Source organism: Pogoniulus pusillus, chromosome 13 (genome assembly GCF_015220805.1).
Source record: "Pogoniulus pusillus isolate bPogPus1 chromosome 13, bPogPus1.pri, whole genome shotgun sequence".
NCBI classification, from domain to species: domain Eukaryota; kingdom Metazoa; phylum Chordata; class Aves; order Piciformes; family Lybiidae; genus Pogoniulus; species Pogoniulus pusillus.
The window spans coordinates 22,470,395-22,493,443 of record NC_087276.1 but is presented as its reverse complement, the minus strand read 5'-3'; the positions used below and the strand labels follow the sequence as shown (position 1 = coordinate 22,493,443).

Genomic DNA, 23,049 nt, shown 5'->3' with positions numbered 1-23,049 from the left:
TTCTATCTCTTTCAACTCCTGGAGCAATCCACTGCCCATGAGTCATTCCTGAAGTGTTCTTTGTGCCAAGTTACTCTTTCTTTTGACCAGATAGTTAGAGAGTCATAGAGTGCTTTGGGTTGGAAGAGGCCTTCATCAGGTCCATCTCATTTCTGTGTTGAGGGCTCCAGAGCTAGACACAGCACTCCAGGTGAGGTCTTACCAGAGCAAAGTGGCAGGATCACCTCTCTCCGTCCACTGGCCACACTGCTTTTGATGCAGCCCAGGCTGCCATTGCCCTCCTGGGCTGCACACTCACCCTGTTGGCTCATGCTCAGCTTCTCATCCACCAGCACCCCATGTCCTTTTCTGCAGTTGGTTCCTTTTATCATACCTGGTGTTGTTCCATTTCCTTCTGGCTTCCCTGATTTTCCTGCCTTTAAGCACACTCAGTTTTGAGTTATTTGGTTATGCAGGTGCCTTTCAATGGAGAAAGAAATGCTGACATCTAGAGTGTCTAAGAACATTTATGGTCCACTTTGTTCTTCACCCAGCCAGTGTTCTGTGATACACACCCAAGGAGATGTTTGCAAAGGTTGCCCTTAGTGGTTGTGTAGTGTTAATGCCAATTAGACTTCTGGTGGTCAAAACCAAGAGATGATCTGAGTTTTCCTTCCACAAGCAAGTAGAAGAATGGATTTTATGTTCACCTTTCTTGGAACTAATTAATTCATAAGTAGCTACTGGTACTACTCCATGTGGGTTTGAGCTGTTGAGGTGCTCAGATGAACAAGCAGAGACCACAGAGGCTCCTTGTGGCCTTTCAGTGCTTCAGGGGGCTAATCAGAGAGATGGGGGCAGACTTCTTAGCAGGACCTGTTGTGACAAGACAAGGGGTGATGGTTTAAGCTAAGAGGGAGATTGATTTAGGCTGGACAGAAGGAAGAAGTTTTTTATGCTGAGGGTGCTGAGACTGTCCCAGGCTGCCCAGAGAGATGGTAGATGCCCCATTCCTGTAGCCATTCCAGGTTGGATTGTCTGGGGCTCTGAGCAGCCTGGCTAGATGATCTTCAGAGGTCCCTTCCAACCTCTACCATTCTGTGATCTAGTTGCAGATGCCCCTGCATATTGCAGGGTGTATATTGCAGCAATGGGTGTGGGAAGGTGAAAAGCCATCACTGCAAAGGATGGAACTTACCTGGTATTGATCTGGATGGAACTTACCTGGTATTGATCTAGTTGCAGATGTCCCTGCTCACTGCAGGGGGGTGGACTGGAGGACCTTTGGAGGTTCTTTCCAAGCCAAAACATGCTGTGACTGTGTGGGAGGATGAAAAGCCATCACTGCAAAGGATGGAACTTACCTGGTATTGATCTAGTTGCAGATGTCCCTGCTCACTGCAGGGGGGTGGACTATCACCTGCTCCCTGGGATAGGACAAGGAGCAATGGGTGTATATTGCAGCAAAAGAGGTTCTGCCTCAACACAAGGGGGAACTTCTTTACTGTAAGGGTCACAGAGCACTGGCACAGGCTCCCCAGAGAGGCTGTGGAGTCTCCTTCTCTGGAGACTTTGAAGGCCTGTCTGGGTGTGTTCCTGTGTGATCTCTGTTAGATAGTGTTGTCCTGTTCAGGCAGGGGGGTTGGGCTGGATGATCTCTCTGGGTCCCTTCCAACCCCTAACATCCTGTGAGCCTGTAATCCTGTGATCCTTCCCAAGACAAAATCTGCTGTGATTGTGTGGGAAGGTGAGAAGCCATCACTGCAAAGGATGAAACTTACCTGGTGTTGATCTACTTGCAGACGTTCCTGCCTACTACAGAGACCTTTAAAGGTCTCTTCCCATCCAGTGTATTCCACGATTTTATCATCCCTGGGCTCCTCCCTTGTAGAGGAGGTTCAGGGGTGACCTTATTGCTGTCTACAACTACCTGAGGGGTGGTTGTGGCCAGGAGGAGGTTGCTCTCTTCTCTCAGGTGGCCAGCACCAGAACGAGAGGACACAGCCTCAGGCTGCACCAGGGGAAATTTAGGCTGGAGGTGAGGAGAAAGTTCTTCCCTGAGAGAGTCATTGGACACTGGAATGGGCTGCCCGGGGAGGTGGTGGAGTCGCCGTCCCTGGAGCTGTTCAAGGCAAGGTTGGATGTGGCACTTGGTGCCATGGTTTAGCCTTGAGCTCTGTGGTAAAGGGTTGAACTTGATGATCTGTGAGGTCTCTTCCAACCCTGATGATACTGTGATACTGTGAGAGCATCTTCCCTACCCTCCAGCTCCACACTCGCATACTCCGCAGCCACTCGCATGAGAGCTGTGCAGCTCCTGTTGTAACAACACCATCCCCAGCCCTGTCTGAAGTGTGGGTTGTTCAAGGACAATGTGGGGCTTGTTTTGCTGCACACGTGTAGGAAAGAGCCTGGAGATTTCCCTGAGCTGAGCTGGGCTATCTAACACTGAGATTAAATGCCGGCTTGGAGTTTATGTCATGCCAGAGCGACTGGGAGGCTGAAGGGAGAAAACCCTGAGCATTTACAGTCCCAGAGAAGAGCCTTTGCTCTGGTGTATAATAGCCTTCTGTTGGGTTTTAGTAGCCTGTAGTTTAGTAAATTAGGAGTCTTCAGGTACTTAGCACTTTAATGGTTCTCACTAAGAACATAATTAAACCAGAGAACCCTTAGGGAGAAGGAAAAAAAAAAACCCACCCCAACAACCAACAGTTTATTGTGCTTATTTTTAGACTCTGTTACCAGCCCCTCATAAAACCTGGTCGATACAAGCCAGAGAACAGCCTCAGCTGGCAGCCCACGACCCATTCAGCAGCCCCCATGTCCCTGTGTCCCCCTCCCTGCCCCCCCAAAGTCACACGTTACAAATCTGCCCCGTGAATTATGGAACTCATTTGGCCCAATCTGCTTTCAAAACCAGTTTGCAGTGCAGGTATGGTGTGGGTTTCTTTTTTTTTCCTGGAGGTGTGAGGGAGGCAAGAAGGTTTTATTGTCTTGCACCTTGTGCTGACACATAAAGCTGGGGGTTTGCTAATGGTGGGGTTGGTTCTTTTTCATGTAAAAGCTTTTTATGCTTCACAGAGGGACAGGGCTTGATGGAGACAAGGGCTCTGCTCTGTTCTTCTCACCCTGCATCCATCTCAAGCTTGGTTGTTTAGTTGTATTTGACTTGGAGCTGTGTTTTTCAGTGTCTGTGTGTCAGAGGTTCACAGTTCTCAATGTAGGGGAATTCCTGGCTGCTTCCTGGGATGCTTCTCCTTGCAAAGCAGCTCAATGTCCACAGAAAAAATGAGCCAGGTGAAGTGATGCTGGAATGTTTTACCCTTCTCCTGGACTCTGATACAGATGTGGTGTTTCACAGAATCCCATCTTGGTGGGGGTTGGAAGATCAGTCCAACCTCCCTGCTAAGGCAGCTTGCCTAGGATCACAATGTCCAGATGGGTTTGGAAGCTCTCAGAAACATGGAATTACAGAATTCCTTAGATTGGAAAAGACCTTCAAGATCATTGAGTCCAATCACTAGTTTCACACTGACAAGTCCTTGACTAAACCAAATCCCTCAGCACAACATCTCATCACTATCCACAATTGCTTTGGGCAGCTTGTTCCAGGGCTCCAGCAGGCTCACACTGAAGAAGTTTCTCCTCCTGTTCAGATGGAGCTTCCTGGGTTCCAGTTTGTGCTCATTTCCCCATGTCCTGTCCCTGGGCACCACTGACAAAAGCATGGTCTCATCTTCTTGCCTCTCACCCCTTAGCTTTTGCTGAGCATTGAGAAGATCCTCTCTGGGGCTGCTCTTCTCCAGGCTCAGTACCCCCAGGGCTCTCAGCCTTGGCTCCTCACAGAGCTGCTCCAGGCCCCTCAGCATCTTCATAGCCTATGCTGGACTCTCTCCAGTAGTTCTCTGTTTTTCTTGAACTGGGGAGCCCAGATGTGGCCTCACTGGGGCAGAGGAGAGGGAAGGAGAGCCTCCTTCTATCTGCTGGCCACACTCTCCTTAATGCACCCCAGGAGACCATCAGCTTTCTTGCCCACGAGGGCAGATTGCTGGCTCATGAGGAATTCATTGCCCACCAGCACTCCCAGGTCCTCTTCCATGGAGCTGCTTCCCATCAGCTCACCCTTACCTGTGCTGGTGCAGAGCAGTGTTCCACCTCGTGTGCAGGGTCCTGCACATGGCCTTGTTGAACTTTGTGAGGTTCCTCTCCTGATGGAGGTCATAATTAAGTGCTAATTAAGTTTTGGTAGGATGTGATTGCACCAGTAGGACCCTGAGCATGCCTGGTTTGGGCAAATTTCCTCTCTAACCTCTACAGCCTGTCTCGGGTGCGCTTCCCCAGCCCTCAGTGGCAACCCCAAGATGGGACTTTGGGCGCTCCAGGCACCCCTGGGCAACAAAATGAGGCCCAAAAAGGAGCCAGGAGGCTTTCCAGTGTCACAGGTGCCTGTGCTGAGTGATTCACATGCTGCTCTGGGTCTGTGCTCCTGCCTCACCACCCCTGCCCGAGTAAACACAGCGCTCTCCCCGGGAAACCCGCGCCCGCAGCATCTGGAAGGCATTGGGAGGAACACACACACACAGAGCTCTCCTCCCCCAGCAGCCTCCTAGAGAGCTTCTGACACATGTGAGTCACTTCTCCAGCGCTCTGGTTTGTTTGATGTACTCATGGTTTACACCCTGCAGAAGCCGCCACAGCGGTGGGGAGGAAAGGTCCCTTACCGAGCGTGTCCCCGCAGGCTTTGTCACCAGCACGGCTCTTATCAAAGGCATTTCTCTCCCCCTGTCAAAAGAAACACCAAGCAACTGCCTGGTGTTGGTGGTGTGGCTACTGCTGGGTTAGGCTTTCAGTCCTGCTTGTCACTTGAGTTATCTTCCCTGGCTGACAGCACTGCCTCCAGTGACACTGTGATAGTGTCAGCGCTGATAAGGTGAAGGATGGCGATGCTATAGCTCTTGGGGGTCAATTATTAACCCACACCAGATTTCTCTGCTTTTCTTCACTCTTTTCCACGTTTCTGCCTCAGGATAAGATTTAAACTGCTGCTAAAAACCATTAAACCACAGCAGCCCTGGCTGGCTGGCCCAGCCTCTCCCCACATGAGCCGGTACCTGGCTGCTCCATGAGCCCAAGCCAAGAACGCTGCTCTGTTCCTTGTCCCACTGCAGTGCAACTAGAGGCAAAACTCTGTTTCTGCCCTTAAGCACAGCAGACTGAGGGAATGAAATCTTGAGTCCCAGCCCAAAGCACCAAGGTGTTTTCTGTATGTGATTGGTGTGGATCAATCATAGAATCAGCCAGGTTGGAAGAGACCTCCAAGCTCATCCAGGCCAACCTAGCACCCAGCCCTGTCCAATCAACGAGACCATAGCACTAAGTGCCTCATCCAGGCTTTTTTTGAACACCTCAGTGTGAGACTGTGTTGGAGGGGAAGGGGATGGGGGAACTAAATGACAAATTCAATAGCTAAGGGTGATTCGCAGCAAGGAGACATGGACCTGTTGGAGCAGGGCCAGAAGAGGCCACAACAGTGAGGGAAGATCACGGAGTCACAGAACTTTCGAGGCTGGAAGGGACCTACAGAGATCATCAAGTCTAACCCTCCTGCCTAGGCAGGATCCCTTAGGGTAATTGGAATATGGAAGCCCTCTGCTGTGAGGACAGGATGAGAGAGTTGAGGCTGTTCAGCCTGGAGAGGGAAAGGCTCCAGAGAGACCTTCTGGTGGCCTTTCAGGACCTAAAGGTGCCAGAAAAAAGCCACCAGAAGGTCTCTCTGGAGCCTTTTCTTCTCCAGGCTGAATGGCCTCAGTTGTCTCAGCCTGCACAGACTTTTGAGCAGGACCTGTTGTGCCAGGACAATGGGTGATGGTTTAAACTAAAAGAGAGAGATTTAGGCTGGATAAAATAATGATATATTTTCTTTTACAGTCAGGGTGGTGAGACCCTGGCCCAGGTTGCCCAGAGAGGTGGGAGATGCCTCATCCCTGGAACCATTGCAGGTCAGGTTGTCTGGGACTCCGGGCAACCTGCTGTAGTTGCGGATGTCCCTGCTGACTGCCAGGGGTTGGATAAGATGAGCTTGAAATGTCTCTTCCCACCCAAATCAGTCTGGAATTTTATGACCCTGTGATCACTGCTATGTATTTGAACAGTGACAGCGCAGCCCTGTGAAGCCACAGTCAAATGTGAAGTGCTCGGTGCCATCCCATAATGAGATATGTATATATGTCAGTAGAGAAGCAGTCAGAAGCATGGCACTGCCTGTTCTCCATGATGCCTGGCCATAGGTGCTGCCTGTGTCCAAAGCAGCTCCAGGACACATTGCTGGTATGGGAACAGTCAGGAGGGGGTAAACTAGAATGCCACCTTCCTGCAGCTCCAGCATGCTGAGATCAGGCAGTTGCACACTGGAAACTGGCTCATCTCTGGCTAAACCTGTAAGTCTGATCATAGAATCATAGAATGGTTTGAGTTGGAAGGAACCTCAAAGATTATCTAATTCCAACCCTGCTGCTACAGGCAGGGACACCTCCCACAGTTTGTTCGAAGCATCATCCAGACTGATTTTAAACACTTCCAGGGTTGAGGTGCCCCCAAACTCCCTGGTTGCCCTGTTCTAGTGTCTCACCACCCTCACTCTAAAAAAATCTTTTTCCTAATGTCCAATCTTAATGTCCCCTGGGGGGTGGTGGAGTCACCATCCGTGGAGGTCTTCAAGAAAAGCCTGGATGAGGTACTTGGTGCCATGGTCTAGTTGACTGGCTAGGGCTGGGGGATAGGTTGGACTGGATGAGCTTGGAGGTCTCTTCCAACCTCGTTGATTCTATGACTCTATGATTAACCCTTGTCTTATCAGCATCAGCTCTTATAAACAGTGCTTCTCCAGCTCCCTTCAGGTACTGGAATGAGATACCTCATTTGTGGCAGTTCAAAAAGTGAGATAATAGAAGCAGCCAAAAAAAGCAACCTGCCTTTTTTTTTTGGGGGGGGGGGGAAGGATTCTCAGCAATTTAGGATCAAGGTGAAAAAAAAAAACCTCAACAAACCCATCCAAAAAAAAAATCCCAACTCTTTGTGAGCATTTCTGGCATTCTGGGAATGTTCAAGAGCACTCCAGCAAACAGATTAACTCAAACCAGGTTCCTGTGTGGAGAGGAAGGCTCCTTGGTGGCACCTGGGGCCGCTGCTGCCCCAGGATAGGGAAACCCTGACCTCCCCAGCCCTTCCTGGAGTGGCCTTGGCAGAGCTCCTTGACCCCGACACCGCTCCATCCGGCGCCGGTGTCCGAGGAAGGAAGGATGCGGTCTCCTGTCCTAAGGGGTTCCAGCAGCCTCAAAACCCCATCTCAAGCAAGAGTTTTATTAATCCCAGCTTGGCTAATAAGGAATTACAATAGCTGTGGGATTTGGCAGTGGAAGCACGCTCCCTTGCCACGCTGGGCGCAGCCTTTCCCCCGGTTTGTTTGTATTTGTGATTTAACTACAAATAATTTAAAGATGTGTGGTGTCTCCTTCAATTAACATTTGCATCTTCATCCTCCCTCCCCTCCCCCTCCCTCCCCCCTCTTTTTTTGTTTCATGGCAGTTTTCAGATGAGGCTGATGAATTTGAGCTCGTCAGATAGGCTCAGCTAAAGGATTAGCTGCTTGCTTGCAGGGTGTCTTAGGGTTGGTGGTTCCTAACATGGCAAGGTTTGGGTTGGTTTCCTCTGTACAGTTTGCAGCGTTATTGTAGTGGGTGGAAGATCTCTCAGTGTCAAAAAAAATCAGGCCAGTGGAAGAATAATATTGTCACAAGGCCAGTATGTAAATACCTTAAACCAATATAGCATGTTTAGAGGGATTACACTTTCCTCTCCCCAATTACCATTTTGGAAAGCAGCTCTCCCACCACATTGAGTTCACATTGAAACGCTTCTGAAAGAGTATCTCCTAGCTTTTGAAATCTGGTTTCCATTCCCAGTGCTGTTTGACCTGCAGCTTGACCCTGAGAAAATGGTTTTCTCGGTTTCTGTCTCTGCTTGGGTTGCTCTGGGGCCTGCAGTGGTAGGATGAGAGGCAATGGTTTGAAATGAGAGCTGAGCAGATTTAGATTAGATGTGAGGAACAAGTTCTGCACCGTGAGGCTGCTGGAACACTGCAGCAGGTTGCCCAGGGAGGGAGCTGTGGACCTGGAGCTATTGAAGGTGAGGCTGGACAAGACCTCTCTAGTGGAGGATGTCCTTGCTGCCTGCAGGGGGGTTGGACTGGATGACCTTTGGAGGTCCCTTCCAAACCAACCCATTCTATAGAGCAATGGGTCATAGAATAGAGTAGAATCATAGAATGGTTTAGGTTGGAGGGGACCTCAAAGATCCTCTAATTCCAAATCCCCACCATAGGCAGGGACACCTCCCACTAGAACAGGGCACTCAAGGCCTCATCCAACCTGGCCTTGAACACCTCCAGGGAGGGAGCAGCCACAACCTCCCTGGGCAACCTGTGCCAGTGTCTCACCACCCTCACTGTAAAGAACCTTTTCCTAACATCCAGTTTCAATCTCCCCTCTGCCAGTCTAAACCCATTACCCCTCTCCCTGTCATTATGAGACCTTGTCAGTAGTCCCTCCCCAACTTTGCTGTAGGCCCCCTTCAGATACTGGAAGGCCACTCCAAGGTCTCCTCGAAGCCTTCTTCAGACTGCACAGCCCCAACTCTCATAGTCTGTCCTCAGAGCAGAGCTGCTGCAGCCCTCTGAGCATCTTGGTAGCCTCCTCTGGACTGGCTCAAACAGTTCCATGTCCTGCTTGTGCTGGGGGCTCCAGAAGTGCACACAGGACTCCAGGTGGAGTCTGAGGAGAGCAGAGCCAAGGGGCAGAGTCCCCTCCCTTGCCCTGTGCCCACACTGCTCTTGCTGCAGCCCAGCACACAGTTGCTGTCTGGGCTGCACTCACATTGCAGCCTCACGTTGAGCATTTCATCAACCCAGACCCCCAGGTCCTTTTCTTCAGGGCTGCTCTCAGCCATTCACCAACCAGCCTGGAGCTGTGCTTGAGATTGCACTGACCCAGGTGCAGGACCTTACACTTGGCCTTGTTGAATGTCTTGTGGTTGGTCTGGGCCCACCTCTCCAGCCTGTCCAGGTCCCTCTGGATGGGTCCCTGCCCTTTAGCAAGTTGACTGTGCCACGCAGCTTGGTGCCATCTGCAAACTTGCTGAGGGTGCACTGATTCCTCTGTCCATATCACTGACAAAGATGTTAAACAGCACTGGTGCCAGCACTGACCCCTGAGGGAGCCACTTGGCACTGGTCTCCAGGTTGGAAGGGACCTCAACGATCCAGCACCCCACCATAGGCAGGGACACCTCCCACTGGAACAGGTCGAGCTGTGTGTGCCACTGCAGTATTAAACAATTGGGGTTTAATTTGAGTGGGGTTTGGTCAGGATGAAAAATGAGAAAGTGAAACCTTTTGGGTTGACAAACGATGTGCTGCTTTAAAAACTCCTTGGGTTTCACACCAGGGGGAGAAAATGAAGACATTTTCTCCAAGAAGAAATGAGTGCCCAGAGGCAAAGGATGGTTCTTTTGTGAGCAAACTTGGGGAAAGAAATAAGGAACAAAGCCAAGAGTTCTGTGGCTCCTCTGCTGCAAGTGGTGAGCCTTGCAGGGAGACTGAGTCTTTTTTCCTTCCTCTTTTCAGACACAGCCAGTGCCCAACCCCATTGCCTACTTCATGCATCGCTCACCGTGGTGGTTTCATCAGTTTGAGACCTTGGTCAATCACTTCATCGAGCTGGTGGTGCCATTCTTCATCTTCCTGGGACGGCGGATGTGCATCGTGCACGGCCTCTTGCAGATCCTCTTCCAGGTGAGCTGGTAGAACAGAGAATCCCAGACTGCTCTGGCTGCAAAGGGACCTTTAAAGCCCATCTGGTCCAACCCCTTGCAGTCAGCAGGGACATCTGCAACTAGAGCAGGTTGCTCACAGCCCCAAACAATCTGACCTATGAGTGGTTGCAGGTCTACCACCTCTCTGGGAAACCTGGGCCAGGGTTTAACCACCCTGAGTGTGAAAAATTTCTTCCTTCTCTCCCTCTTTTAGTTTAAAATGATACTCGCAGGTTTGCTTCCTCGTGGTCCTGTCTTCATCCAAGATGAAGCAAGGGCTGTTGGGAGGCTCTCAAACCTCTCCTGCTGCCTACGTCCAGGGGCTGTAGGATGGGCTAGAACCTGGGTGGCCACACTGCAGACCCACCTACTACACACAGGCTCCGTAACCTGCAGCAAGGTTGTGGGCACATGTCCCAGGAGTGGTCACAGCAGTGGTGTGGGTTGCTGGAACCCATCTTCTCAGAGCAGGAGCAGTGTCCAGAGGAACTGACTCAGTCAGCAGGTCAAGAGTTCATGCTCAAGATGATTCACAGCTATTTACTGCTGGCTCTGGGGTGTTTCACACTGGTGTGGCTGCTCTTTGTGTGTTGCTGGTTTGCTTCCCTTACCACTGGTTTGGTTACCACTCCTAAGGATGGCAGAGAAGCACCAGCCCAGGGCTAGCACAGAGAAGCTGATCCTGCAGCTGTGGGAGGTTTGGGGTGAATGCTTCCAGTTTCTCCAGAGGTTCATTTTCACACACATCATCCACCCTTGGAAGGGATTTTTTTAAATGTATTTAACATTCAAAGGTCCTTCAAAGGTCATGTCCCCAGATCGTGTGCCCTGAGCCCTCAGGCAGGGTTCTCCAGCCAGCACTGCCCTCCAACTCCTCCAAGGGCCCTTCACTAAGGGCTTTTGCAGTTGCAATTGTTCATTGCAATAAACATAATGGGGGCTGGACTTGATGATCTCCAGAGGGCCCTTCTAACCTCTACCCTTCTCTGATTCCATGATTCTATGATTCTGTTATTCCATGATTCTGTGATTCCATGGTTCTGTGATTCCATGGTTCCATAGACTCATAGAATTAACCAGGTTCAAAGAGACTTCCAAGCTCATCCAGTCCAACCTAGCACCCAGCCCTATCCAATCAACCAGACGATGGCACTAAGTGCCAGGATTCCATGGTTCTATGATTCTGGTATTCTGAGATTCTATGATTCCTTTATTCCATGATTCTATGATTCCATGATTCTTTAATTCCATGGTGCTGTGATTTCATGGTTCCATAAAATCATAGAATCAACCAGATTGGAAGAGACCTCCAAAGTCATCCAACCCAACCTAGCACCCAGCCCTATCCAATCTACTAGACCATGGCACTAAGTGGCATGGTTCTATGATTCTGTGATTCCATGAATCTATGATTCTGTGGTTTCCATGATTCTGTGATTCCATAATCCTATGATTCTATTATTCTCTGATTCTGTGATTCTCTGTCATTCTGTGAGTCTGCAATTCCATGATTCTGTGATTTCATGGTTCCATGATTCCATAATCCTATTATTCTCTGATCCTGTGATTCTCTGTCATTCTGTGAGTCTGCAATTCCATGATTCTGTGATTCCATGGCTCTATGATTCTGTGGTTTCATGATTCTGTGATTCCATATTTCCATGATTCTGTGATTCCATGGTTCCATGATTCCTTGACTCTTTGATTCCATGGTTCTATCTATTATTCTCTATCACTCTGTGTGATTCAAAGACTGGATGAGGCACTTAGTGCCATGGTCTAGTTGACTGGATAGGGCTGGGGGATAGGTTGGCCTGGATGATCTTGGAGGTCTCTTCCAACCTGGTTGATTCTATGATTCTATGATTCTATGATTCTATGATTCTGTGATCCCATCACTCCATGAGCAGCACAACTCTTTGTGTGCTGAGGGCCTTTGGATGAGGAAAAGCTAAGGATGGAGGTTCATAAGAACACCCTGTAAATGTATCCTTCTAACCACTCTTTAATTGGCTCTTTATTGACAGTTTGCAATTAGTGACTTGTTTCCATCACGAGGGGAGTCTGCAAAGTGGGGAGGGAAAGGGAGCCAGTGTAAGAGGCAGCTCTGCTGCCTTTACAGCACTTCAACAAAAAAAAACCTGTTTATTTAATCTTTACTACCCCTTTTCTTCATTCAGAAGGACTTTTATTGACAATCCTCCTGCTCTGCAAAGGAAGCCATAAAGTTTCATGTTGATACACCACTTAATTCTGCGTTTCAAGATTGGCATTGACATTGCACACAGGTTTTATTGGACATTTTATAATTGTTATTGGAGTCATGGTGGCTAGGTTGAGTAAGTGGATTTTTCCAACTGGCCTGCAGAATATTGCTTTGTCAGGAACCCAGGAAAAAAAAAGAGTTGTGCTTTACAGAGTGTGTGGGGGGAAAAAAATCTCTTTCTATTTTTTTTTCTTTTCCTAAGTGTGAATTTAATTCTTCTTGCCTACTTCGTGTTTGTAAGGAAAAAAAGGCTTAGTGGGTTTGGAGATGGCAGAGAGGAGGGGCTTGGCACAGCCCTCCCTGTTCAGCAGAGCAGGGAGCACGGCAGGAGGATGAGTTTCTGTTCCACGCTGTGCTCCCTTGGGGTTGTGGTGTTGTGTCAAAGCAGACTGGGCTGGTCTCAGTGTGCTGCACCCACTGTAGCCACCTACCAAGCAGGAGATTTGGGTGATGACAGCAAGCTGTATAGGAAAGCAGTTCCTCAGGGAAGGACCTGGGAGTGCAGGTGGAGGACAAGTTGCCCACAAGCCAGCAATGTGCTCTTATGGCCAAGAAGGCAAATGGTGTCCCAGGGTGCATGAAGAAGGGGCTGGCCAGCAAGTCAAGGATGGTTCTCCACCCTTTCTGGTCTGCCCTTGTGTGGTCACATTTGAAGTGCTGGGTCCAGTTGACTCCCCAGTTCAAGAGAGACAGGGAACTACTGGAGAGAGTCCAGCATAGGCTATGAAGATGCTGAGGGGCCTGGAGTGTCTCTGTGAGGAGGAAAGGCTGAGAGCCCTGAGGCTGTTGAGCCTGGAGAAGAGCAGCCCCGGAGGGGATCTGGTCAATGCTCAGCAAGAGCTACAAGGTGAGAGGCAAGAGGATGAGGGCAGACTCTTGTCAGTGGTTCCCAGTGACAGGACAAGGGGCAGAGGGCACAAACTGGAACCCAGGAGGTTCCATCTGAACAGGAGGAGAAGCTTCCTTGGTGTGAGGGTGCTGGAGCCCTGGAGCAGGCTGCGCAGAGAGGTTGTGGAATCTCCTTGTCAGGAGAGCTTCCATCCCCAGCTGGGCATTGTGATGCTGGGCAAGCTGCTGTGGGTGCTGCTGCTTTAACAGGGAGGGTGGACTGGATGATCTCCAGAGGTCCCTTCCAACCCCTACCACGTGGGGATTCCGAGAAGCATTAGCAGGTCATGGTGGCAAAGCCTCCCCATTAGACTGTGCCGAGAGCATCCTTCAGCATTGAGAAGGACAGCCAGTTATAGAATATCTCCAAGGTAAATATGCAGCTGTGTTTCAGGCCCTGTTCTTTCTAGCATTTATGGTCTGCAGAAATCCAACTCTAAACCAGAAATGAAACTAAATGCACGTTTTAACTTCTCAACAGATGAATTTATGGTGAGCAGGTGCCAGACTTGACGTGCTGAGCAACACTGCCGCGGGTTGTCCCTGCCAGGAATAAAGCTGGAGCAGAGACTTGTAACTCAGCTCCTTCTCCTCTCAGCTCTGAACTCCAGCCCTGTAAAAACAGGCTGGTGAGAAATGGCCACTCTGAGCCACAGAAACCTCCAAACAAGCTTGAGGTGGGATTTGGCCTTTGCTCATACATAACCAAGGGTCTTTAGAGGTCTTGAGAGTTTGTTAGTGCTGGAAGCTTTTTGCTGCGACTTCTTGTCCTCCTTTCTGTGTTCAAGGACAATTTGTAGCTGCTGGATAGAGTCAGGCCCATGATCATCAAGATGCTCATGTCTGCAGCAGTTCATGTGCATCCCCCCATGATGGAGTTGGGGTTTTGGACACCTTCTCAGCCCCCTGGTTTTCAGTGAATGTCTCTGGATGGTTTCTCTTGCACGTGGTGCTCACTCAGTGGGATGGAAATCCAGCTGCAGGTGGTCACAGTGGCCAAAGTGTTTTCCAAATCACTTTGAGGAGTGGTTAACATTGAGTCTGATGGTACAGCTTGGTTGGGTTTGTGGTAGTGTTGGGGTCTGAGCCTGAAAAGTAAACATTTAGATCTGAAGCGCCTCAATGTTCAGGAGAAATCAAGTCCAAAATGTAACTGTTAGTACCTGGAGGGAAAAGATGAGGCCTCAGAGGTTCTTGGGGACCACAGGTGAGGTCTGGGCAATATTATTCTTGGGTTCTGTAGTAGCATGAAGCCAGAGCCTGTATAGTAACATCATGCCATAAAGAAGCTTGTGGTTTTAAGACAGGAGGAGGATGAAAGTGCAGCGTGGGGAAGCCAAGTTCCCTTCACCCCCATTACACACATGCCACTGCTTTACATGCCCTTAGCTCCCTGCTTGCACTCAACCACCCATGACCACAAAGAGCCAAGGACCAGCATCCGTGGGTGAAACCAGAGAGGGTGCAAACCCACGGCCTCGCTGCCCCATGGGTGTTTCACTCTTCTCTGGAGCTGGCTCCTAAAAGCCTGAAGCTGCAGGTTTTTCACACTGTCTAGCTCACCAGCAAACGTGTTTCTTGGCTTCTCAAGCCCAGGCAGTAAAATGACCCTTCTTGGCAAACAAGTTGACGAGGGGAAGTGAGAGGGAAGCCAAAAAAGCCAGCAAAAAGCCACCTTGCTCCTACAGACTGGCTGGTGGTGATGGGTTAGGGGGCTGCAGAGGAGGAGGCTGAGATTTCTGACAGCCAGGGGCTGCTTTTGGCTGTGCTAGATGGGAAGGAGCTTTGGTGTCATGAAGATAAAATCCACAAATAAATAAATCTTCACTAAGTGGAAAGGATCAAGCTGGCAAGGTGGGAAAAGGGAGGATCAGTCCTCTGCTCCCGTGGTGCTGGTCTGGCTCATCATAGTCACACAGTCACAGTTTGGAGGCTTTAGGATGCAGGAAGAGGTTTAAACTTTCAAATCTCTGGATTTGTATGAATTTGGGGAGCCTGACTCCTTCCCATGTCCTCTGAGATCTCCTTTGGATTTCTAGGAATTTTGGGAGCCTGATTCCCTTCCATATCCCCTAAAATCTCCTTTGGACTTGTATGGATTTGAGAAACATGACTCCTTTCCATGGCCCCCTAAGAACTTGTAGCACATCTTCCTGCGTGAAGCATCCTCTGCAGGAGCTCCTGGAGCTCAGCTCCCAGCATCACACATCAGGACAGAAGTTCCCTGAAGGAGCCTGAGGGTTGCCAGTTCTTCACTCCCACCAGGCCTCCTCCCACAGAGGTTTGGCAACAGGCTGAAATGTGGGCTGTCCCAGGGTGGTTTTCAGCAGAGGTTTTCAGCCTGATCTCAAGCAGAGGGATGACAATGCCAAGAGTGAAGCTGAAATCCAGCCTTGCAGAAGGCAAAGATAAAACCACCACAGCCAAAACCCCCTCAATCTCAGAGCACTGACAAAGAAAAGTCCTGAGACAGCTCTCAGGGTCTGGCCAAAGAAGCAGCTTTATGAGCTGGAGGATGGCCAGAGAGGAGGGCTTGAGGTGGGGGGGCTCTTCTTGCAGCAGAACCCTTCTTGCAGCAGAACCCTTCCTGCAGCAGAACCTTCCTGCAGCAGAACCCTTCTTGCAGCAGAACCCTTCTTGCAGCAGAACCTTCCTGCAGCAGAACCCTTCTTGCAGCAGAACCTTCTTACAGCTGGCCCTTCTTGCAGCAGAACCCTTCTTGCAGCAGAACCTTCTTACAGCAGAACCCTTCTTGCAGCAGAACCTTCTTACAGCAGGCCTTTCTTGCAGCAGAACCTTCTTACAGCAGGCCCCTCTTGCAGCAGAACCCTTCCTGCAGCAGAACCCTTCTTGCTGCAGAACCCTTCTTGCAGCAGAACCCTTCTTGCAGCAGAACCCTTCCTTCAACAGAACCCTTCTTGCAGCAGAACCCTTCTTGCAGCAGACCTTTCCTGCAGCAGAACCCTTCTTGCAGCAGAACCCTTCCTTCAACAGAACCCTTCTTGCAGCAGACCCTTCTTGCAGCAGAACCCTTCTTGCAGCAGAACCCTTCCTTCAACAGAACCCTTCTTGCAGCAGAACCCTTCTTGCAGCAGACCTTTCCTGCAGCAGAACCCTTCTTGCAGCAGAACCCTTCCTTCAACAGAACCCTTCTTGCAGCAGACCCTTCTTGCAGCAGACCTTTCCTGCAGCAGAACCCTTCTTGCAGCAGAACCCTTCTTGAAGCAGAACCCTTCCTGCAGCAAAACCCTTCTTGCAGCAGAACCTTCTTACAGAAGTAGCTTCCTGCAGCAGAAACCTCCAGCTCATTTCCTTTGACAAGCAATCCCTGAGCACTACCCATTGCCCAACTGAGCAGCTCACCAAAGACATGCAGCCCCTGCTCTCCTGGGAGCTGAAAATGTTTAGGGGCTGGGGCAGCAAAGTAATTTTCCTCTTTTTATATCTAGATATATTTAATTTAAGCAGAAAAGAGATGAATAAGTAAGTATTTTCTGCCCCTTTTTTAGCTTGGCTTGGATCAACCTCAGCCTCCTACAAAATGTTGATAGAAATGGACATTTTCCTCTAGCTGATCCTTTTCCCATCTCTCCAAGGCTGCTCAGGGGAGGCAAAATGGGGGGTTTCTCCCCTGTCTTTTGGGACCAAGCCCCCCATTTCCAGCCTCTGCCATGCCGCAAGCCATCAGAGGGAGGAACTGCCCTGCCAGCCACACACGAGCAAATCAAATCCTGCTGTTGCTGTGCCACAGCTGCAACCTATTGTCTTGCTGACTTAGGAGGTAGCAGAGGTCACCACAGCACCCAGAGAGGGGGAACAAAATTAAACAGCCCCCCCTTTTCCCTCCCCATCCCTGCAGAAAGTGTCTGAATTCAGTGTTTGTTTTCACATGTCAGATAGGAGCTTGGGTTTGTGCTTTTTGGTAGCCCTGGTGTAAGTCAGATGGGTCTCCAGGAGGATTCTTAGGGATACACAGGTCCCAGGCTTCTGGCAGAAAGATGAGGTCCTCCATTCATTTAGTAGTTTAAATACTTTGAGGATGTTCTCTACAATTCCCTGGAAGGAGGTTGGAGCCAGGTGGGAGTTGTTCTCCTCTCCCAAGGAACAAGCAGTAGCAGAAGAGGAAACAGCCTCAAGTTGCACCAAGGGAGGTTTAGGTTGGATATTAAGGAACAATTTTGATAGTGCAAGAGTGGAACAGGCTGCCTAGGGCAGTGCTAGAGTCCCTATCCCTGGAAATGGTCAAGAAACATGTGGACATGGCACTTTCTTCCCCAAAAGGGTTGTCAAGGCCTGGACCAGGCAGTGGCAGAGGATGATCTTTAAGGTCCCTTCCAGCTCAAGCCATCTATGATTGTATCTTCAGGCTCTGATTTCACCTGCAGGCCCCATCAAGATGGGGTGCTCAGGAACATGGTGCTCCTTGTTCCATCATTCCTGGGGTGGTGCAAGCAGGTGGCTATTTGCTGCCAAGGCTGGGCAGCAACAGAGCCTATCCCCTGCAGAAGCAAAAAGGAACTTCAGCCTTCACAGCAGTCCAAATTCTGTTGATTTTGTTGTGGTTTAGAGGGAAAAAAACCCACCAAACAATGAAGATCCCAGGAAAATTACCAGCAGAATGTGTGTTTGGTGCTGGGGGTGGGAATGGTCTGATGGAGAAGAGTTCTGCAGCTCAGCTGAAAAATCTGGTTTGGACTCAGGTCTTGGATGGAGGATTCACAGATTCACAGAATGGTTTGAGCTGGAAGAGACCTAAAGATCATCCAGTTCCCATTCCCTGGCATTGGCAGGGATGCCTCCCACTAGAGCACATTGCTCAAGGCTTCACCCAACCTGACCTTTAACACCTCCAGGGAGAGGGCATCCACAGCCTCCCAGGGCAACCTGTTGCAGTGTCTCACCACCCTCACTGGACAGAATTTCTTTCCATGGATGGAGGAAAACTGTTTTAAAAGGTCGGTTGAGAATCTTGAAGTGCTGAACTGGGAACCTTGAAATACTGAACTGGGAGCCTTGAAGTGCTGAACTGAGAACCTTGAAGTGCTGAGCTGGGAACCTTGACATACTGAACTGGGAGCCCTGAAGTGCTGAGCTGGGAACCTTGAAATACTGAACTGGGAGCCTTGAAGTGCTGAGCTGGGAACCTTGAAATACTGAACTGGGAGCCTTGAAGTGCTGAACTGGGAACCTTGAAATACTGAACTGGGAGCCTTGAAGTGCTGAACTGAGAACCTTGAAGTGCTGAGCTAGGAACCTTGACATACTGAACTGGGAGCCCTGAAGTGCTGAGCTGGGAACCTTGAAATACTGAACTGGGAGCCTTGAAGTGCTGAACTGGGAACCTTGAAATACTGAACTGGGAGCCCTGAAGTGCTGAACTGGGAACCTTGAAATACTGAACTGGGAGCCTTGGAGTGCTGAGCTGGGAACCTTGAAATACTGAACTGGGAGCCTTGAAATACTGAACTGGGAGCCTTGAAGTGCTGAGCTGGGAACCTTGAAGTGCTGCACTGGGAACCTCAAAGTGCTGCACTGGGATTATAGAGATCAACCACCAGTGCTGCAGCCTTTGGGCCAGCCCTGTGCCCCCATCCTGGTCCCGTGGCTGAGGGATGGCTGGGATCCTCCTGCCCCTCACTCCTCCTCCAGCTCCTACATCAGCTCTGGCACGGCTCCAGCTCAGCTTTTCACAGCAGAAAAACAAAAAGAATGTGAAATCAAAGCTGTTGCAGGGTAGGTTTGCTGTTCCATTTAAGCCACCTTAAATTAAATACCAAGCTATAACCCACCCCCCTCCTTGAAAAAATACAACTAAATCTAAGTTAAGCAGGCAGAACCCAACCGATTTAATCATTCCTCCGTTTGATTTCACATCCAGCTCGATGGTATCTTTTGGGAGGCAAGGCTGCTGTGCCAGACATGAGAATACCAGCACATACCACCCCAAATCAGCAAATAACTCTGCTCATATATAATGGTGTCTGGTATTAGTTAGCAACAAGTTAAGTCCTTGCATTCTGCAGTAGTCAGAGCGACTTAGAAACACTTACTGTGAGCCATAGGAGTGCATTTAATTAGCTTCTGATTCAGGGGGGGTTGATGGGGATGCTTTTTTTTTTATCCCCTTGGATTTTGGTGTTTGGGTTTCCTTTTTTTTTTCCCTCTCTCTTTCCCCCCCCCTTCTCCACCCTCCCTTTATTTCTTTCAATCATTAAATAAAGTGTCACCCCTAGCCAGTGCTGTAAACTCTATTTTGATTGTGGCTGCAATAACCCCTTTGGGCGTCATTGGGATTGTACTAAACAGTTTCTGGCCAGGGCTGGTTTCTCTCAAAATAAACCCCCAGCCTGGCTTTGACAAGCTCTAATGAAAAACAAATTGTTATATTACTTAGAAAAATAATTTTAAGGAAGTCTGAATTAGTTGTAAAGGTGGAAAAGGTTCAGCTACTTGAAAATAGAAGTTTGGAAGGTATTTATTTTAACCATTAAGCCAAGCAGCCTTGAAACACACAGCCTTGTTTGTTAGGGAATGCGCCTAACGAGAGGCATGAATCATGCTGTTAATCAGTATGGGAACGTGATTAATTGGCAAGGGGGACCCTTGGTGACTGTGACAGAGCCCCAGCCTTGGGTCTTGCTGGCTGGTTGGGGGTTTGGAGGGGTTGTTTTCCAGGAGGAGCTGAAACGTGGTTCTTTGGGACGCTGTCAGCTTGCGGTTTCGCTGCCTTTGATTTGCTTCTCCGGCTCTTGGAACGTGCTGCTTTTTCACTCCACGTGTCTTGGAGGAGGCTTGAGTTGGCCCAGGCTGGGATGTCCATCACCTCACCTTTGCTACTGATAGTGGGTTTGGTTATTAAACCTGAGAGGGAGATTTTAGGCCCAGCTATGAAATCAGATTTGCACGGGAGGCCCCCAGGACGTGGGGTGCTGCCACGGCTATAAAGACGCAGCAGGAAGGGCTGGATTCATTTTCACTGTTGACTGAGGTTCTTGGGTTTGGGGCCAGGAGGAGCTTGAGTGAGTTTGGCCATCCCAGAGCACTGTTTGGTTTCAGAGCAGCATGCATTTGCTCTTATGGCAGAAGGCTAGGGTGGCAGGAAGGGGAGAGAAAGCATGGCTGTGCCAGAGGGATGACTTCCAGCTGAATTCCAGGTTCCTGGTGGAAGGTGCCACGTAGCTGTCCCAGCTGTGGTGGCCCAGTGCAGTGCCATCAGTATCATCACTGTGCCACAGTAACCACCATGACCATGCCAGGAAGAGCCAGGGACTATGCAGGCAGTGTGCCCTTGGGCATTTGCTGAGCACTGACGTGACATTTAGATGCCTGAATTCCAAGATTTGCTTAAGTATCATGGAAACGGAGCCATTTCTGGCTGCCCTTGGCATTTATGCTGCCTTACAACCTTCCAGGGTGCTCTCAGGTCTCATTTTCTGGGCTGCTCTATGTGGGCTTTACACCACTCTCCTCTTCACACTGCATGAACACCTTCCAGAGCCATATTAAATGACATGGCTGACATCCACCACATGTGCTCCTTCCCTTGCCAAGGGAAGAGGTTGTGGAGTACTTAGGCTCCTAAAGCACTGGGGCAGGGTTAGGTTGGATTTCTTCTTTTTTAATTCTTCTTCTTTTTTCCCTCCTCCTGTTTTAATTTTGCATTTCATTTTCAAGCTTTCCCTGTGATCCAGAAGCTTTGTGTCCTGCAGTGCTGGAGCACAATTTCCAGGTGCTTGGGCTGGAGGAGAAAAATCAATTCAGATGATGTTGTCAGTGAAATGAGATGAGTTGGCCAGGCTGCAAGAGCTTCAGAACATCTGCACTCTCCAGATGGGATTTACTCAGTGCTGTGCTGCAGCATTTGGGTCCAAACAAGGCTGGGAGATAAAGTGTGTGTTGCACATGTGATTGCACCTATGTGTGAGGCTATGGACAGAGCATTTTGCCTAGAGCCAGACCAGCTATAAACCAGAGATGTTGCTGAAGGCACTGACGTGATCTTGAACATGCTACACAAGGAAGGACATGGACATGAGGGAGCAGGTCCAGGTGAGGGCCACCAAGATGATCAGGGGGCTGGAGCACCTCTGCTGTGAGGACAAGCTGAGAGATCTGGGGTCGTTCAACCTGGAGAAGAGAAGGCTCCAGGGAGACCTAACAGTATCCTGGTAGTACTTGAAGGAGACTACAAGAAGGCTGTGGAGGGACTGTTTGCAAAGGCCTGCAGGGACAGGATGAGGACGGTGGTTTGGAATGAGAGCAGAGCAGATTTAGATTGGGTGTGAGGAACAAGTTCTGCAGCATGAGGCTGCTGGAACACTCCAACAGTTTGCCCAGGGAGGCAGTTCAGGCCCCATCACCCTACTGAAGGTGAGGCTGGAGAAGGCTCTGAGCAGCCTGCTCTAGTGGGGGATGTTCCTGCTGCCTGCAGGGGAGTTGGACTGGATGACCTTCAGAGGTCCCTTCTCACCCAAACCATTCTATGATTCTGTGCTCACCACCTTCCCAGTGATGATTCTTATTTACATATAGGTGTAGCTACTAAAGCTAACTAAACCCATTATTGTAGATTAATGCTGCCCAAGCCAAAGGACTGGCCCAGTGAGACATGTCAGAAGTCTGATAACCCGGGCCAGCTCATACAGCAATATGTACACAAGGGTCTTGGAAGTCTGCAGAGAAGGAGGAGGCTCCACAAGTTCTCTGGGCAGCCTGCTCCATGGCTCTGGCACCTTCAAATCAAGTTCTCTGGGCAGCCTGCTCCATGGCTCTGGCACCCTCAAATCAAGTTCTCTGGGCAGCCTGCTCCTTGGCTCTAGCACCCTCAAATCGGGTTCTCTGGGCAGCCTGCTCTATGGCTCTGGCACCCTCAAATCAAGTTCTCTGGGCAGCCTGCTCTATGGCTCTGGCACCCTCAAATCAAGTTCTCTGGGCAGCCTGCTCCATGGCTCTGGCACCCTCAAATCAAGTTCTCTGGGCAGCCTGCTCTATGGCTCTGGCACCCTCAAATCAAGTTCTCTGGGCAGCCTGCTCCATGGCTCTGGCACCCTCAAATCAAGTTCTCTGGGCAGCCTGCTCTATGGCTCTGGCACCCTCAAATCAAGTTCTCTGGGCAGCCTGCTCTATGGCTCTGGCACCCTCAAATCAAGTTCTCTGGGCAGCCTGCTCTATGGCTCTGGCACCCTCAAATCAAGTTCTCTGGGCAGCCTGCTCTATGGCTCTGGCACCCTCAAATCAAGTTCTCTGGGCAGCCTGCTCCATGGCTCTGGCACCCTCAAATCAAGTTCTCTGGGCAGCCTGCTCTATGGCTCTGGCACCCTCAAATCAAGTTCTCTGGGCAGCCTGCTCCATGGCTCTAGCACCCTCAAATCAAGTTCTCTGGGCAGCCTGCTCCATGGCTCTGGCACCCTCAAATCAGGTTCTCTGGGCAGCCTGCTCCATGGCTCTAGCATCCTCAAATCAGGTTCTCTGGGCAGCTTGCTCCATGGCTCTAGCACCCTTGAATCAGGTTCTCTGGGCAGCCTACTCCATGGCTCTGGCACCTTCAAATCAGGTTCTCTGGGCAGCCTACTCCATGGCTCTGGCACCCTCAAATCAGGTTCTCTGGGCAGCCTGCTCCATGGCTCTGGCACCTTCAAATCAGGTTCTCTGGGCAGCCTACTCCATGGCTCTGGCACCTTCAAATCAGGTTCTCTGCGCAGCTTGCTCCATGGCTCTAGCACCCTTGAATCAGGTTCTCTGGGCAGCCTACTCCATGGCTCTGGCACCTTCAAATCAGGTTCTCTGGGCAGCCTACTCCATGGCTCTGGCACCCTCAAATCAGGTTCTCTGGGCAGCCTGCTCCATGGCTCTGGCACCTTCAAATCAGGTTCTCTGGGCAGCCTACTCCATGGCTCTGGCACCTTCAAATCAGGTTCTCTGGGCAGCCTACTCCATGGCTCTGGCACCTTCAAATCAAGTTTCTCCCCATATTGAGGTGGAACTTCCTGAGTTCCCGTTCGTGCTTGCTGCCCCTTGTCCTATCACAGGACACCCCTGACAAGGTCTGG

The 23,049-nt window shown here is 50.1% G+C and overlaps 1 protein-coding gene across 2 annotated transcripts in view; it reads left to right on the top strand.

Annotated features, from left to right (window-relative positions):
• LMF1 (lipase maturation factor 1) overlaps positions 1-23,049 on the top strand; it is a 255,459-nt gene that overhangs the window by 166,584 nt on the left and 65,826 nt on the right. For both annotated transcript variants that reach the window (XM_064153521.1, XM_064153520.1), the window contains exon 6: positions 9,659-9,826. In XM_064153521.1, the coding sequence (XP_064009591.1) occupies positions 9,659-9,826 (168 nt within the window). The remainder of the gene's footprint in view (positions 1-9,658; positions 9,827-23,049) is intronic.